General features: G+C 44.5%; 2 protein-coding genes across 2 annotated transcripts; both read right to left on the reverse strand.

Moving 5' to 3' along the window:
* Positions 1-5,347: 5,347 nt before the first annotated feature.
* Positions 5,348-11,607, reverse strand: ercc4 (excision repair cross-complementation group 4). The gene is made up of 11 exons (XM_080541522.1): positions 11,428-11,607; positions 10,867-11,047; positions 10,175-10,370; positions 9,807-10,014; positions 9,053-9,233; positions 8,541-8,666; positions 8,153-8,257; positions 7,011-7,563; positions 6,779-6,871; positions 6,529-6,641; positions 5,348-6,319 (listed from the first exon to the last, which is right to left on the reverse strand). The coding sequence occupies exons 1-11, from the start codon at positions 11,602-11,604 to the stop codon at positions 5,571-5,573; spliced, it is 2,682 nt and encodes an 893-aa protein (XP_080397648.1). The 5' UTR covers positions 11,605-11,607; the 3' UTR covers positions 5,348-5,570.
* A 1,450-nt stretch (positions 11,608-13,057) lies between these two features.
* Positions 13,058-15,657, reverse strand: LOC308167374 (tubulin beta-4 chain-like; the record flags this gene model as incomplete). The annotated part of the gene is made up of 4 exons (XM_080541789.1): positions 13,058-14,115; positions 14,343-14,453; positions 14,891-14,999; positions 15,601-15,657. 4 exons carry the CDS (start codon positions 15,655-15,657, stop codon positions 13,058-13,060), a joined length of 1,335 nt encoding a protein of 444 aa, XP_080397915.1.
* Positions 15,658-17,579: the final 1,922 nt, after the last annotated feature.

Consider the following 17,579-nt stretch of genomic DNA (forward strand, 5'->3'; position numbering starts at 1 on the left):
GTCAATCTCCAACAAGGATCTATCAAGGATCATCAGATACAGCCTGAGCAAACCCACATGTAGGCCTAGGTTACATACAGTCATATTTCGAGAGTCAGAGCAATATTATACTCTCTCAGTAAGCATTCTCCTGCCAGTCTAAAACCATAGAAACTAACCCCAAAACAGACGCCAGTGAAAACATGCTTCTAATCTAATTAAATGTGACTGCTCTATCTTGAGGTCCATGGTTACTTCAAGCTCCTGAGCTCTCTGTGAGAAACCAACACAGTCCTTCTGGTGATCAGACCTTTGGGTTTCCACACAATTTAACATTAGCTTACAATGAGGGGGAATCCATCTATTACACACTCCAAAGTTAACCTTCACCTAGTACATTGTGTTACAGTGGAGTGGACATACGTTATTTTATTTTTACGCACGCACGCACACACACACACACACACACACACACACACACACACACACACACACACACACACACACACACACACACACACACACACACACACAGAAACACACACACACACACCAGGGGCCTCATTTTTAAAGCTTTGCGTAGAACTGGCAGAAAAAGCTTGGGTACGTTGACAAGCAAGAATATTTATGCACACCAACATCCTGATTTATAAAACGGTTCAGTTTTTATTTGAGATATAGAATTATTTATCAATGAAAATTAGATTTTCATAGTTTTGTTTTTATCCAATTCTCTCAAGGCTAATAACATAGTTTACCTCCGCTGGATGAAAAGATGATGAACAAGAGAGAAGCCTGGGTCCTCTAAGCCATGGAGATGAACCTGTGAACACAGAGAGGGAACATTTGCAGTTTCTTTAAACCGAAAAACAATACTCAGAATTCAGAATTAGGAAGGATTTTGTGAGCATATACTGGAGGATATGTCCATCAGCGAGAGCAGAGCACACACTTTTGCATGTTGGCTGTGACGGTCACTATCTTGACAAAAGTAATATCAAAGAGGTGTTGTTAAGGCTCAGGATGAGGGTGCTGCATGAAAATATACATTTTACTTTGAGCCAGGTCTATGCCCCGAGCAGTTACTATGGAAACAGGCCACAGTCTCTGTGTTGATAACAAAGATTTTCCGGGGGAGAGACAATGGCGGGACGTGCTCTCATAGACACAAGGGGCTCTTCACCGAAGGGCGCGCTGAGATAGCATCTAACACTTAGAACTGACGAGCAGACCAACGGCAGTAGTCGCCTCGGGTTGGCAACAAGATACACGGCTTTAGCACACTCATCTAACGAGAGCTGCGGAGCATCATGCATTCTCAATTTGCTAAATGAAAACTGTCTGGCATGGCTCTGGGACATTTGCACAGATTAAAACCAGCCAAGCACTTAAACAACAGATCAAACTAAAAGGTGAAAGCCCTGCGCACAGCCTGTTCAAGGGGCTGATTCCAGCAAGAATAAAGCAGTATCCCCCCCAAAAAAGAAAAGAAAAAGGAGATATCGTACACTTTTTACCACGGCCGAACTTGGATACAAATCTTGATTTTTTATTTCGTAGTGAAACAAACTGATCAAACGAACTGGTCAAACCAGAGTACTGGGGCTCATAAGGACCTTGACTAGTCAGGTGTGTTAGTGCTGGGCTGGAAGGTGGAAGCTGTGGATGTACAAATCGGAGGCCTGACTCATTGTAATGCATGGAGTGGAATGAGGAATGCTATCGTTCACTCCATCCATTACAATGAGCCCATCATCCGATTTCTACCTCTACCAGCCCCCCACGTGTGAATACAAGCCTGCACCCTGTAGCCCTCTCCGAAGCCTGGTAACCAGACCACTACTAAAGACCTGCTGGTGTCCCTAGTCCCACCAATCACAAGAGGTCACCAAGTTTGTTTACAGTCACACCATATGTCCCAGTAGGAGGAAAGCACAGTACCTGCTACCCGTGGAGAGATAAACAACCACCATGCATGACTAGGCTCTCTCTGGTAAATACCAACTCGTTCTGTCGTACAGAACCACGGGCAAGGCACAGATGGCCGAGCCTGCGTGCTGCTCTGCTCTGCTCTGCTCGGTTCCGCTCTGCCACAGGCGCTAGGCAACAAGTACCATGTGTTCTTCAAAGGGAAACTTACACAACGTAAGACCAGCTAGCTAGGCCTCATGGTCGATGGTTCAGGAGATAGCCCATACATGTGTTTGGTGTTTACATTCAGCCATGATCAAGTATATCACTGTTCTCAACACTGAAGGTCCTTGGGTGCAAAGTCTGAAGGAGAGTCTTATGTGGCTACTCTCCTTATCCGTCTCCATTGATCTGCGCAAAAAGGGATTAGGATCCTACTAAGTGTCTGCTGTATGATTGTCATCTTCCCAGTGCTTTCAGATCTGATGAGACATGAGGAGAAGGATAGGATAGGAGACAGTTTAAGACTATTTAAATGCTATGTTGAGTCCACTGGTTCAGAGTTCAATTCCATTGTTTTATGAGGGTTAGGGTTATGAGGGTGAGCAAGGCTGATTACGACTATCTTCTACTCAGAGCCATATATGGTTCTACTCTGAGATCTAGCCATTATTTTTGCTTCTACGCAGTAACAAGTCAGTTTGAAAATACAGAAAATACCGAGACTTTTGTCAAGCACATAGAGAGGCAAGAGGGGGACAAGAAACCACATAAAACATTTTCAAAGCCATATTTCTCTAATGCATCAGAGACCAGATGAGTGGCCTGTAGACATGAGCATGAGCAGAAACAAGTACATAGATAGTTTCACCCGCAGGGTCTGGGTGCCCCTTCCTGATCATTAGAGGAGAGGTCATAGGTCAGCTGAGGGCATCAAAAATAGCCCATGGAGGCCCACAAGAATGACAAGACGGAGCTACACAGACTTCTCTCCTCCTCCTCTCTGTTATGGGGTCCAGAACACCTCCAGGCCACCGCGGCAATAACATAGGCTTGAGATTCCCTAGAGAGGCACAACTATTCACAGGATCTTCTAAGTAAACACGCTAGTTGTTCTCTGTTCAGTGAGGGTGGTCTGGTCTCTCTCAGCAGACAAAAACACACTTCATCACCTGATAGCATGTCATAATACTAAAGGGGGATCAGTGTGTGTGTGTGTAAAGTGTAGCTTCAGAGCCCTTGTATCTAACAGGAGTGAAGAAAAGGAAGCTGAATCAGAAAGTCACAAATGTACTAAACAGGAACTGAAATAGGCCACGGCTGATCCAACAATAATCTCAGCTTTTTCCGGTGATAAGACATGTTCTGGATGATGTCCCTGACGTAATGCCTGTCTGCTGTGCTCCATTCTCTCAGCCAGCCAGTCTCTGCTTCCTGCCTGGTCTCTGCTTGAAAGCCCCTTTCAATACCAAAACAAAGCACATCGCTACCACTTAAAGCGACTTCGTTTCAAAGAGAGACAGGACAGAGGAACAACAAATCAGTGACCTAGCCTACACCTCGACAGACAGAGAATATGACACAGTACTCGTTCCCAGGCTATTGCATCTAGATGGAAGTGTCCGGGAACGAGACAACTCTGTAGGCGACAGCATCTAGTTGCACATACCTCTTTGATATAGCCTCTTTTAATACATCTGTACATTACATACTGTACATAAGTCACCTTAACTGTACATAGCTCATAACTGTATATACCTCTAAACTACCATACATGCCATACTGTACCTATCACTATCGTTGTCATGTTTTTATATCATGTTCTTATATCACTTTGCACTTCTGGTTAGATGCTAAACTGCATTTCATTGTCTGGTACTTGTACCCTGCAATGACAATGAAGCTGAATCTAATCTAATCTTGTCAATACATACAAAAGACTGTTCCCAGATCACTGAGCATCAAGGCTTGGCCATAATGGGGTGGTGACGCATGTGGAGGTTCAGAAGATTGGTGCACAACCGGTTTCGCCAACAAAAATCTAAATCTGGCAACGTTCTGGCAATCCCCTGCACTTTATCTACAACAATCATTATTAGTTTGTGAAACTAAAAAAATCTATACAGGTGACAAATGGCCATTGAAACCCTTTGATAAATGGGAGTGAGGAGGGAATGGACTTTTAGACTCTGGCAACAATTTGTCAATAGTTTGTTTGAACATGGCCTAATTATCACAATAAAGCATGCCAAACAGTGGAGGCTGGACGAAGGTAGAAATCGGAGGACGGGCTCATTGTATGGAATGGAAGCTCATGTTTAACACACAGGTACATTTGATCTGTCACAGTACCATATTACCATTCTCAACCTCACTTTGATGTTGGCCTCTGATCTCAATCCCCTCTTTGGCTGGTCTCACTGATTGTATCCTCATTTTCTACATCAATGGTTAGAATGGACGTTAGAAGAACTAGATCAATTATAGTAATTTCAACAAACCACAGACAATGGAGCTGTCAATCAAATACAGCAAAATAATGAATTAGATATGGAATAGGTTTAACAGGTGGTGGGGGGGGAAGCATAACCATCATCTCTTTATTGAGGGGTACAGAGGCTGAATGTTGCTCTAGGTACAACTCAGAGGACAGGATTTATAACCATCAACGTTATAAATCAACCATCGATTACTGTGACAGGTGACAGCAGGTAATCACACAGGCACAGTCAAGATATTAAAGGAATGTTTGTCATTGCTGTTGCTAAATGCTGTGGCTACCTGTCATTGACCCGGCTTAAGTTAGCTCGCTGCATGATGAGTGACAGCGTCAAAAGCTGATAGAAAAGGCAACAACGTTGTCACCTTGTCATCTCTCCATTATTGAGAGCAAAGAGTTTATTGGCTGTCCCTTGTTATGCATAATATGACTGCATCAATAACAACCTCTGCACAGCCCTGGCTAGACCTTCTAGAACTGTCTACTAGCATGCTAAAAAACAAGACAGCACCGCTCAGATCTTACCTAATTCCTTTAGTCTTGATGTATGGAGACGTGTACTCTTCGCCTCCAAACCACAGCAATCGTTGGAGGTTTTCTAGAGATCGAAGTTTTATTCTGGAATAAAATGGCTCCTGCTGATCTGGTCGGGATGAAACTGAGTGACGTAATCATGTTCGTCTGGCGGAAGTTTTCCTTGGCCTCATTTACATCAAACCGACACAGGGGGGCGCTGTGTTAACATCTCCTCTAAGCATCAGAGACAAGTACAGTACATTCTGTAAAGTTTATTTTTGCAGGAGACCCATGTGACCTACAGTAAAAGTCAATTATTTGTGACATTCGCCCAACATTTACAACATGTACAATATTTCAAACATTTTCTTTACAGACATGATTACAAAATGTATTTCTAATAAAACTTGTCCTATTGACTTTCTAACCGCTTTGCTCTGTGTAAAATGTTGCAATTACAAGTAACACAATTTGAAATTCACACATTTGGTTTCTAAAAATTCATAATTTAGCAATTCAAAGCTTGAATTCAGGATATTCACGTACAAACAAATATTATTCAATTGGTTCCACACACAAGGCACCTTTCCTTCCATATGTCAGAGGTTAAAACATAACCTGAGTATATCCTTCAGTACATCATATACTGTACAACAATGTTCCCTCACAAGCCTATGTTTTTTTTGTTTTTTTGTGCAGGGGCAGGAACATCCCTACTGTTATGCAGAAAATCATACAGCAGCTTAGCATTGTTAGCATTCCCTAGAATCTGTGCTAGTTTCTCTTGGCTCAGTTTGGCTAGGTCCGCCAGACTAGCTGCGTTGTTAATTAGAGCCCTGCAGTTCTTCACATTGACCCCTGGCATGCGAAGTAGGAAGTCATAGGGTCCAGGGTTGTAGAGGTCAGCTGACTCAGCCACCGTGTCTGACTCAGCTGTGATGGCCTGGGCAGCAGTGGCGTCGGGTTCGGTCCGCCCACGCTTCAGCTCCTCGAATAGTTCGGCAGTGGCGTGGGGGGAGGGGCACCACAGCAACCTCAGCCGGGTGAAGTGCAGGGTGAGAAGGGTGAGTTTGGAGATGACATCACTAGATGAGATCTCCTGGCGGAAGTCTGTGCGGGAGACCAGGGAGAAGGGCTTGGCTGGGTCAAACTCAATGAGAAGGATGGGTTTGCGGTAGTACCGGGACATTGACAGGCACTGGGTGTAGAGGCGTCCACTCTGCATAGAGCCAATCAGGTCACTCACACTCTTGCGTTCCACGCAGGTGTCAGGGGTGAGGATGTAGTCGCCCACCTCCAGAGTGACAGGCTCGATGTCCAGCCCCCGACGATGCAGCAGGGATGGGAGTTCACTACGGAACTCACGCATGTCAACAATCACCCTCGAGGGCTCCTTAGGCTGCTCCTGGCCTCCTGGTTGGACAGATGGGGAAACAAACATAAACAAAACACAAAAACAAACCAAAAAGCCTCAGGGAGAGGTTTGGTTAAGTAGACAAGAGGTACAACTAGTGTCCAAAGGATCCAAACCACCACATACTAATTTGACATAAGAAGAAAGGGGTCATTAATTGTGAGACAAGCCAGTCTAATTAGTGAGATTAACAAGAACAAAAACATGCCTGCTTTGCGGGTATTAGTGGTGGCATTTGCAGGCTCCTGACTTCGAGACAGGTCAAGGTTGGTGTCTTCTCTTCCCTCTCGCTCTTCAGGGACCACCATGCTGGCCTTCTCCCTGCGTCACACACAGACAAGCACTCAAAGTCAGCAGCACACCTCGTTTATCATCGTTTATCTGTCTGAAGTTACATATGAATCAACAAAGCAACCTGAGAGAGTTTTGCAACGGTAGTACTGTTGCACATGTCTGACCTGATCAGATGTTCAAAGGCTTTGTTCTCTCTGGACAGGGCAGTCAGGTATCTCTGCTCTTCGGTTGAGCCCCCGTAGATTAGGAAATACACCCTGAAAGAGGGAAAATGGTTCACGAGGGACTGAAAAAAAGAACGTTCTCCAACAAATCACATACAGTGCCTCGTAAAAAAACAACAATGCTTGACTCGTTCAATGAAGAAAGGAATTGGAAATCATTCTGTTTGCATACCTCAGTGGTTTGCCTGGTCTACTGGCTTTGTAGATCTCCAGCTGGCGAACAAAACTGAGCTCGGTGTCATAAAGTACCACGAAACTGGGCTTAACCTCTTGTAGTACCCGTGTGAGGCTGTAGGGGTCAGTGAGACCCCTCAAAGGGTGGATAACAGTCAGTGGCTCCTTTAGAACACCATAGTAGGCATCAGATGACAAGTCCAACTTGAGCTCCTCCACCTCCTCCTCCTCCTCCTCCTCCTCGTCTTCCTCCAACAGGCCTCCCTCATCCCCACTGCTATCCATCTGAGTGAGGGTCGGAGATGGTCTCTTTTTACTCCTAGTGTTCTGCCTGGTTGTCTTCTGTGTGACTTTCTTGCCTTTGGGCCCCTTCTCAGGCTGTTTCTTGGACCAACCCTTGCCCTGCGCGTATGCATCCGGTAGAGACGCAGCATCCCGTTTGCCGATGGTGCGAGCGTAGAGCCTGCTGAGGAGAGACTCGGAGCCGCGGTTGATGTACTCGTGGAGCTGGGCACAGGTCCTGTCATCGCTCGCACAGATCAACACACTGCCTAGGACATTAAATGCAGAACATTCTATATCAGATTGGTCTCATATGGTCAGACTCACCAGATGAAATGTTAGATACACAATTTATTTTTCACCAATGCACACCTAGGTGTTGGTATCTTTGCCAAGCTTGTTTGTTTTGCTACGCTTCTTTGATAAGCTTTTTGGAACACATTTCTTTTTTTCTTCTGATTTTATCCCTTTTTCACCCAATTTGGTATCCAATTGCACCCAACCTAGTATCCAATTATCCCCTGCCTATTGCGTAGGATCCACCGCACGACCCCGTGGCCGGCAGCCCCAGAGGAGATAGCCAGGCAGACTAGCTGTCTGGCTCCTCGAGCCCGACACCGTTATTCCAGCACCAGACGGGGGCGGTGTTGTGCGACGGATCCTTGTCCGGAAATAGTCCTATACCCCCCTTGGGAGCGGCCGCTCAATATGCCGCTCCCTGTGGGCCCCGGCCATATCCGGGTCTGGCTTTTTGGAACACATTTCTATACCTTTGCAATCATTTGACACAATATACTTTCTACCCAGAGGACAGTAGTGTAAATTCAGTTAAAAGTTTATAATATTAAAATGGCCGACCTGGTGTGTGTTCAGAGCTCTTATTCTCCTTCTCTATCTCCTGCAGCACCTCTGTTAGAGCCTCCCATTTTGGGTTGTTCTCCAACACAAGCTCCTTCTTCACCTCTATGAGTCAACAGGAAGAAGATCCCTTTAGTCATTCACTCAGAAGTAACAGATTAGGGGCCGGTTTCAGAGACAAGGCTTAGGCCTAGTCTTGGACTAAAAAACACTTTCAATGTAAAATCTCCACTCAAGATGCTTTTTAGTCTAGGATTGGGCTTAAGCCTTGTCTGTGAAACCGGCCCTAAGTGTTCAACACCCATAGTGACCCACCTATCCAAAATCTAGTGGGTGAGATTATGTTTTATTATGTGCGATTATGAAGGGTCTTTGTTGAAGTAGTTACCTGTAGAGCGCTGTTGTTTTTCCACCTCTGCTCCCACCTTGAGCTTCTTCTTGGACTCAGGGAAGCGATACACCCGATTCCGAGCATTGACAAACATGGAATTGCTGGAGTCGAGGAACAGCCACCCTGTTGAAATTAACCATCTGAGGTGTAATATTGAACAATCTGTCATCCTATAATCTTTTATTACATCACTGACACTAACAATCCTAAAAAAAAACTAAATAATGTCTAGGGATTTGTTTTTGTTCTCACCACATCCGTTTAAAAACACAGGCAGCACACTTGAATGGCACTAGGACACTATTCTAATTAGGGGTGGGCATCGACGATCGATAATTGATCGATAAGGATCTTGGTCGATCACAAAATAAATCGACCAAGAAAACACATACAATTTTTTATTTTTTTTTGTGATCGACCAAATGTTTTATTTTGTGATCGACCAAGATCCTTATCGATCAATTATCGATCGTCGATGCCCACCCCTAATTCTAATCAGTAAGTCTCACCAGAGTTACTTCCAAAGTTTTTCTGACTGGATTGCAGAGACTCCAGAAGGTTGAGGAAGGTGACACAGTCGTACTGGGTGAGGTAGAGCAGCAGGGTACGGAGAACCTTCAGGTCCTGAACCAGACTCTTGGTCTTGGCTCCCAGCTGGTGCCACAGAGGGTCCAAGTAATGACGAATAGTCTAGAGTTGAGCAGACATAACAGATGTGTAAACATACATACTATTATGTAAAGAAACAGATCAGGTAATGACACAGTACTGGATGTGAAATCAAACAATTACTATGAGGTTAAAGTAGAGAGATTCTAGATTGTATTTATGTATATAATTTCACCATTCAGAAATTACAACACTTTGGGGGCGCATGGTGGCGTAACACACTAAGCGTCAACCGTTCCCGGTTCGATTCCTGCCATGGACATATCCTGCATGCCATCCCTTCTCTCTCTCTCACCCATCTTTCCTGTCAAACCTCTACTGTCTCTATCACAATAACTTTGTTTAAATTACAATACTTTGTATGCATAGTTCCCCTGTTTCAGGCTACCCAAGTAATTGTTTTACGTCAAATGCAAACTTTTGGAGTGCAGGGCCAAAAAAAGAAAATAGGTTCCACTATCCAATTACTTACGCTGGGCACTGTGAATGAGAATTGGTTTGTCATTGGTCAATATAGTAGGTCCTGATGTATGTTAAACTAGGCTGTATCCTCTGTGCCCTGCTCAGGAGAGCTTACCATGGCTCTATACAAACCTTGTCAAAACTGCTTCCCAGGGTGTTCTCCAGGGAGAGGTCCTCTGCCTCAAGCGTGGGGTTGTAGCGCTTCAGCTCCTTCAGACAGGCGTCCATGATGTCCAGCACAGAGGTCTGGATGATCCGCATGGCTGGGGTCAAAGACACATGCAGCTCCACCACCTCTGGCTTGTGTCTGTCCAACACAGCGTTCACTGAGGCCTGGAACCTAAAGGAAGAGGGGAGAGTGCGAGAGATAAAGAGAGAGAGAACATTAAAGCCCAACTTTGAATGTTTTTTACTTTGACTTCATTTTCATCTCTCCTCTTCCATCAATTGACGCATCATGCAAGGTGTAGGAAGGCGTAGAAAACAAACGGCCACCCTACCTGGGCCAGAGGAAGAGCTTCTTGACAAAGAGGTTCCTCATGACTCGCTCCACCTGGCAGAAGCCTGAGGAGAAGGAGGTGGCCCTGTCTGTGAAGGCCTTGATGAAGCCTGTCTTATTCTTCTGTCTGAACAGCCTCAGGATGAAGGCCTCCTGACACGACTCGATGATCTTATGGGCCCGGTACACTAGGATGCCTGTAGTGGAATCATACATTACAGCATGTGCACTCATAGTGATCAGAAGAACATTCAGAGCCATAATATATTCACAATAACTATATACATCACTGTAATGCTTTTAATTCTAGAAACTGCACAGCACAGAAGGTGCATAGTATACTACCAGTAGAGGCTGGTGGAGGTAGAAATCGGAGGACAGGCTTATTGTAATAATAATAATAACAATAATAATAACTTTTATTTGTATAGCACATTGCAAAAACATTGCAGCTTAATGCATGGAATGGGATGGGGAATGGTATCAAACACTTAGTAAAGTAATACCAGACTGTGAGGTACTTCATATTCAGCCAGGATGTGAGCAGTGCATGTAACCAATAGGGGTAAACCAATAGAGCATCATGTCAGTATTCTGATCTAGAACTGTACTGTGCCTCTTAATAATGTGACATACATAACAGATGTAGAGAGGCCACAGTAAAATGACGGAGTGCAACAGCTTTTCCCTGACCTGAGATCAGGTGTGCAGGTATTCGGTCAGTGAGGAGGTCCACGACAAGGATTCGACTGGTCACGAAAAGGACCCCTCCCCGTGTGTACACGTTGTAGCGCTCGGTGCCCTGGACATCACTGGTCACTGTCCTGGGAAGGTGGCTCACACCCTCTGTTCGCAGCTGCTCTGTGAAGTACTCCTGGTAAAGGGGAAAGTATTAGAAAATGGAAAACAGGCTATAGCCTACATGGTTCCTACACATTATCTCCTGTTTCAGGCAAGCCAAAAATCCGTTGTGAATTCGTGAGCTTAGAATGATACGGTTCTATCTCCGTTTAGGGTAGTTCAGAGATATTGAGCGTCAACGTTTTGACATTCCATTATGTTTTGTGAGATGGAACCTTTGTATTTTATGAATTACTAACTCAAAAATGTCAACATTTAAAAAAATAACACCACACAGGCATTAATAAACACCTAATGGGTCAGATTATGTAAAAAAATAAAAATAAAAACTCAATTTTGACAAAAATTGAGATAGAACCTTATAATTCTAACGTTGTGAATTCTCCAGCTCACCTGCTCGGGCACGGTGGTGTTCAGTAGCAGCACCAGACTTCCCTCCTCGGAGTAGAGCCGCATGAAGTGCAGCAGGAGGCGGTCTACCCCCATCCCCTCAGCGGTCACCAGCAGACCGTCAGCCCCCAACAGGTTCACGAACATCTCCGTCTCAAACTCGAGCAATGCACCGGCCATTTCTGTTTCACTGACTTCTAAGCTGGCTAGCAAAAATACCTTGTATGTACACGTTTAGTGCCGATCTTCAAGCTGTCGTTAGTGAAGCTCAGACACAGAGCTTGACTGAGCGTCGTTAGCCTAGAGAGCTAGCTAGCTAGCAAGTTGACAGGGGTAGGAACCGTCCAAAGTTCCCAGAGGACATAACTGGAAAATGAATACAGCCACGTTGCTAAACTATAGATCTGTTGCTAACTATATTCATTCTCATCGTACATTGCAAACATAGAACAGCTGGTGAAGCATGAACAAAGGAACCTCATACTGGAAGTAGATTGATCATCCCTCCAATGTTTTGAAATTGGGTAGCTGTCACGTGACATGTTACTTACAACAGAAGGATTCTGTGATAAAACACGGAGGTCCACTAGCGCCACCTACTGCATTGGAATGTTCATACTCTTGTTGATCCATTGATATGGATTATATAATTATATCAGAGGCGTCATGCGGGAGGAACAAGGGCACGTGCTGGGTCACAGCCAACGCAGCAGCTCGACAGTGTTCGCGTAGTCCGTGCAGGTCCAGCTGAGACAACTCGGCAAGAAAAGTATTTCTCTCATCCTCAGAAAGTTCTGGCCAAAATTGCAGAACGTGAGATTGCCGGTCTAAACTAGACATCACTTCCTCGATTGAAAGCATTTTTAAAAACGGTTATGTTTCCTAGATAACTAAGATACGGAGGGTTAACAACAACAACGTAAAGACGAGATAAAGTGAGTAAATCCGTTGTGTATGTGTGATGTCACACCGCCTGATCCCTGATGTTGAACTCGTGACTTGATTGGAGCGAAGGTAGATCCGTGGTCGGTCCATGTACCTTTAAATCAGCTGCTTGTTTATTCCATTTCTAAAGCTTCCAACTGGTAGTGGATACAGGTTTGTGAGCTATTGTTCATGTTGCTTTTTGTATACATGAAAAACTATATAAAATGAAAAACTTTATGAATACTTTTTGTCCTTAAGTACCGCCTCCACCAGAGGTAATATCATAGGAAAAGAACAGTTAGATTGACACTGAGTTCACTACTTACTGTAAATAAGTACATAAAATCAATAAATAAATAAATCTACAATATAAATTGGGATTTATTTAAAGACAAACATGGAGTAGACTTCATCACATGTAGTCAGAGCTGAGTCATCATAAAGGCTGTCAACTCTCCTTTCATAACCACTGCATTCATCTAAACAAATTGTTATCAATAAACATCAGTGTTTATTATTTAAAAATGACACAAAACTATTTTATTGTTACTTCACATAAAAGTTACAGGGACTTAAAACGGGATGAACAGAGTGAATAAGAGAACAGAACAGAACACAGGACAGGACAGGAAACGGTGGCGTCAGGATGTTCTCAGCCCTCCACCTACCCCTCCTCGCCCTCCTCCTCAACCTCCCCCTCCTCCTCTCAGCCCTCCGCTTCCTCCTCCTCCTCAAACTCCCCGTCCTCCTCGGCCGTGGCGTCCTCGTACTGCTGGTACTCTGACACCAGGTCGTTCATGTTGCTCTCCGCCTCGGTGAACTCCATCTCGTCCATGCCCTCGCCCGTGTACCAGTGGAGGAAGGCCTTGCGGCGGAACATGGCGTTGAACTGCTCGGAGATGCGCTTGAACAGCTCCTGGATGGCCGTGCTGTTGCCGATGAAGGTGGCGGCCATCTTGAGTCCGCGGGGCGGGATGTCGCACACGGCCGTCTTGACGTTGTTGGGGATCCACTCCACGAAGTAGCTGCTGTTCTGGTTCTGCATGTTCAGCATCTGCTCATCCACCTCCTTCATGGACATGCGGCCGCGGAAGATGGCCGCCACCGTCAGGTAGCGCCCGTGCCGCGGGTCGCACGCCGCCATCATGTTCTTGGCGTCGAACATCTGCTGCGTGAGCTCGGGGACGGTGAGGGCGCGGTACTGCTGACTTCCCCTGCTGGTGAGAGGGGCGAAGCCCGGCATGAAGAAGTGCAGGCGGGGGAAGGGCACCATGTTGACGGCCAGCTTACGCAGGTCGGCGTTCAGCTGGCCGGGGAAGCGCAGGCAGGTGGTGACGCCGCTCATGGTGGCTGAGACCAGGTGGTTCAGGTCTCCGTACGTGGGGGTCGTGAGCTTCAGCGTGCGGAAGCAGATGTCGTACAGGGCCTCGTTGTCGATGCAGTAGGTCATGTCCGTGTACTCTACGAGTTGGTGCACTGACAGGGTGGCGTTGTACGGCTCCACCACAGTGTCTGACACTTTAGGAGAGGGCACCACGCTGAAGGTGCACATGATCCTGTCTGGGTATTCTTCACGGATCTTACTGATCAGCAGAGTTCCCATGCCGGACCCCGTGCCCCCACCCAGGGAGTGAGTCAGCTGGAACCCCTGAAGACAGTCGCAGCTCTCCGCCTCCTTCCGCACCACGTCCATGACCGAGTCCATCAGCTCTGCTCCCTCTGTGTAATGGCCTTTGGCCCAGTTGTTGCCAGCACCACTCTGTCCTGTGAACAGGAAGCACACAAGACATTTTAAGAAATTAGGTAGAAGACAGCATTATCTGTTATTATTATTAGTAGTCCTACAGATGTTATGTTATATTATTATATTACATGTTAAAAACATTGAACAATTTCTCCAGCTCAGCCTTTGTTTTCAACACAAACACTTGAAATGTAATAGTTGTTTAGCTACATCAAACGCAGATCGAAAACCTATGAAATCTTCTTACCGAATACAAAATTATCTGGTCTAAATATCTGTCCAAAGGGACCTGAGCGAACAGAGTCCATAGTGCCCGGTTCCAGATCCACCAAGATGGCTCTGGGGACATATTTTCCTCCTGTTGGAACACAAATGTAATAGAATGAATGTCATAACTTTACTTATGACTGTCACTAGTAGCAGCACATTACAGCTATATAATAATAACAACCTTTATTTGTATAGCACATTTCCTGCAAACGTTGCAGCTCAAAGTGCTTTAACATATCCACACAGCATAAAAATAACAATAGAACAATAGTAATCAATAAAACACACAAAAGCAATCATGTTTTTATAGACCATACAATCCAAGGGGCATATAACAAAGATAAACAAAATAATAAAATAATTAGCCTACTATAAGATTCAAACAAGTCAATACAAATATATAGATTCATCTAACTAACATTAAAAGACGCACTTAGAAAATATTACTCATTTAAAGGCAATAACATTAAAAAAAAAAACTAGTTTTTAGTATTTTTTCCACAGATCCCTGTGTATGTCACCCACCTGTCGCCTCGTTGTAATAGACGTTGATCCTCTCCAGCTGCAGGTCGCTGTCCCCGTGGTAGGTCCCTGTGGGGTCGATGCCGTGTTCCTCACTGATCACCTCCCAGAACTGCAGCAGGTGAAGGAAGGGTTCATGTTGTTTAAATTATTATTATTACTGAACCCCAAATTGCTCCCAATGAGCGGGCCGGCGCCTTGCATGGTAGCTTGCCGCCATAATAATAATAATAATAATAATAATAATAAAAGGTTTTAGAAGAAGGCGATAGAAGGACGTTTTTCCTTCTATCAGTGGCCCCGGGTCTGAGCTAGATTACTCTTCCTGCCACGAATGGTGGACTGATGATTCACATGCTTAGCATTCAAATGTATTGATTGTAAGTCGCTTTGGCGTCTGCTAAATGCCAAAAATGTAAATGTAAATGTTTCCATGGTTGCAGCCAGTCAACATGCACGATAAAGCTTCATAACTTCATGGCAACATTTGATTTTTCGTCTTCATTTAATTAGGCGGGATATGACTTGCAAATGAACTAACAAATAATGTATTTAATAAACACATAGGTGTATATTGGCTAGCAACCCAGCTAATGTTTCCTGTCCGCAGTCAGTGGTTGAAGACGCTTCAGACAGCGAGACGGTTAGACAGACAGACAGCTAGCTAGCTAGCATTATTCAACTAGCTGATTATGGCCTCTAACAAAACCCACCTTTGCGCCGATCTGATTTCCACATTGACCCGTTTGTAAATGAACTAATTCCCTCATTTTACGATAAACAGTATTGTATTATTTTAAAAAGAATATACAACTCTTGATGTAAGCTCTGTCGAGGCTTGCTGTAGCTATTCTGAACGATGCTGTCCCGGTGTAGCGCTCGACGTTTCTGACACTAACGGTTGTTCAGCCCGCTGCTCAGTCTGAACACATTTCTAGCGATTCTATTGGTTACACGAACAGTGCGATTCTATTGGTTACACGAACAGTGCGATTCTATTGGTTACACGAACAGCGCGTCATGGTGAATTAGATTGTACGATTGGTTGTTTCAAGAGATGCACTTGATTCTGATCTGGTGTTCGTGACCAGCCGCGTGCGTGTGCTGTCAATCAATCACTGAATCACGTGTATTTGTAGAGCACATTTTAATAATAATAATAATAATAATAACCTTTATTTGCAGAGCACATTTTACACAGACAAGTGTAAAGACATGTCACACACAGTTCTTCACATACAATCTTTGTGAACAATCTTCACAAAACAATAAATACATAGCTATTCACCAGACAAATGTAGCTTTTCTCTAGACAAACCTGGTTATAGCTAGCTCGCCAAAGGCGACATTATAAAGTAATAAGAAGTTAGACGCAGCCCAAACATAAGCTATTGTATTGAAGCTAAGAATGAGCTATTGTTGCTAGGTAGCTGGCTTCAGCAGGTTGGAGGGAAATGCTTGCTAGCTCGCTAACGGGCTAAGCTATCTACAAGCTATCTAGCTTCAGTTCTCGACTCTAGACTTCCAATATCAGACAGAGGCTATTACACTGCCACAGAGTCAACATTTCTGTGTATCGCCAACCTTATATTGAATGAATGAATATGTTCTGTGGCCAGCATGTCGTCAGCCTGGCAACTAATCGATCTGTAGCGTCAGGTAAGGTCAAGGTTAAGAAATGGTATGGTCCACTTTAGGGATGTCTGAAATCGTTTTACAAGATTTTTCCAGCCATGAATATGGGAAATATACAGTAGTACATATTACTACAACAGAAGGATTCTGTGATAAAACACGGAGGTCCACTAGCGCCATCTACCGCATTGGAATGTTCATACTCTTGTTGATCCATTTATAATATGGATTATATACTTATATCAGAGGCGTCATGCGGGAGGAACAAGGGCACGTGCCCTCTCAGATTCGTTCTTTAAAAAAAAGTTTTGACACTGAATAAAATAGCTTATTTAATTAATGCGTGGGTTATAAATTAATATTATAATCTATACAGGTGTGACAGTTAAAGTCATAAGGCCTCCTTACTGCCCCCTCTAAAACTATTAACGTCCCTGTGTGTGGTGGGGAGAGCCACAAGAATCGGGTTCTGGGAATTTGCTTATTGTTGGTGTTAAATACTTTAATTTCAGCATTCAGTTTGGGGGACCCACTAGGGTTTCCCCAATGGATTAATTACATTTTCACCACTGGGTGATTATACCATGGTTAGTTTGGATAAAAAAAACTAAAAACGAAACCAGAGGGATCACATAACAGCATGCATGGACAAGACCAAACAAAAGCAAAACAGAGATCAACGCTCCCTCTAGGCCTAATTAATAAGTCTATGGTTAAGGGCATTAGGTGAGGGCAGAAGTGAGAACTGGATTACATGCTGAGTGGTTGTGCAGCAAAGTGTGTGTGTGTGTGTGTGTGTGTGTGTGTGTGTGTGTGAATGTGTGCGTGTGCGTGTGCGTGTGCATGTGAGTGCTACTAAACTCTGCCAACCCATGTTACTCCATCATCAGTGAAGAGGCAGGCTGTGTAATCGGTAGCCCAGAATAGACTAGGCTTGTGAATGGCAGTGGAGGAGGAGAAGGCTGGTTCTGTCTGCCTGGCAACACACACACACACACACACACACACACACACACACACACACGTTAACGTTAGTCACCTCAGTTGCTACTTCATT

This window comes from Nansenia antarctica (assembly GCF_963989245.1).
Source record: "Nansenia antarctica genome assembly, chromosome: 11".
NCBI classification, from domain to species: Eukaryota; Metazoa; Chordata; class Actinopteri; order Argentiniformes; family Microstomatidae; genus Nansenia; species Nansenia antarctica.

What these genes read in the sequence shown, in the direction of transcription:
- ercc4 (XM_080541522.1), bottom strand. Translation starts at nt 11,604, where the DNA reads ATGGCCGGTGCATTGCTCGAGTTTGAGACGGAGATGTTCGTGAACCTG. An exon ending in AAGCTCTTCCTCTGGCCCAG is followed by an intron (nt 10,015 to 10,174) that starts GTAGGGTGGCCG and finishes CTCTTCCTTTAG; the next exon opens with GTTCCAGGCCTCAGTGAACG. An exon ending in AGACCAGGCAAACCACTGAG is followed by an intron (nt 6,872 to 7,010) that starts GTATGCAAACAG and finishes TCCCTCTTTCAG; the next exon opens with GGTGTATTTCCTAATCTACG.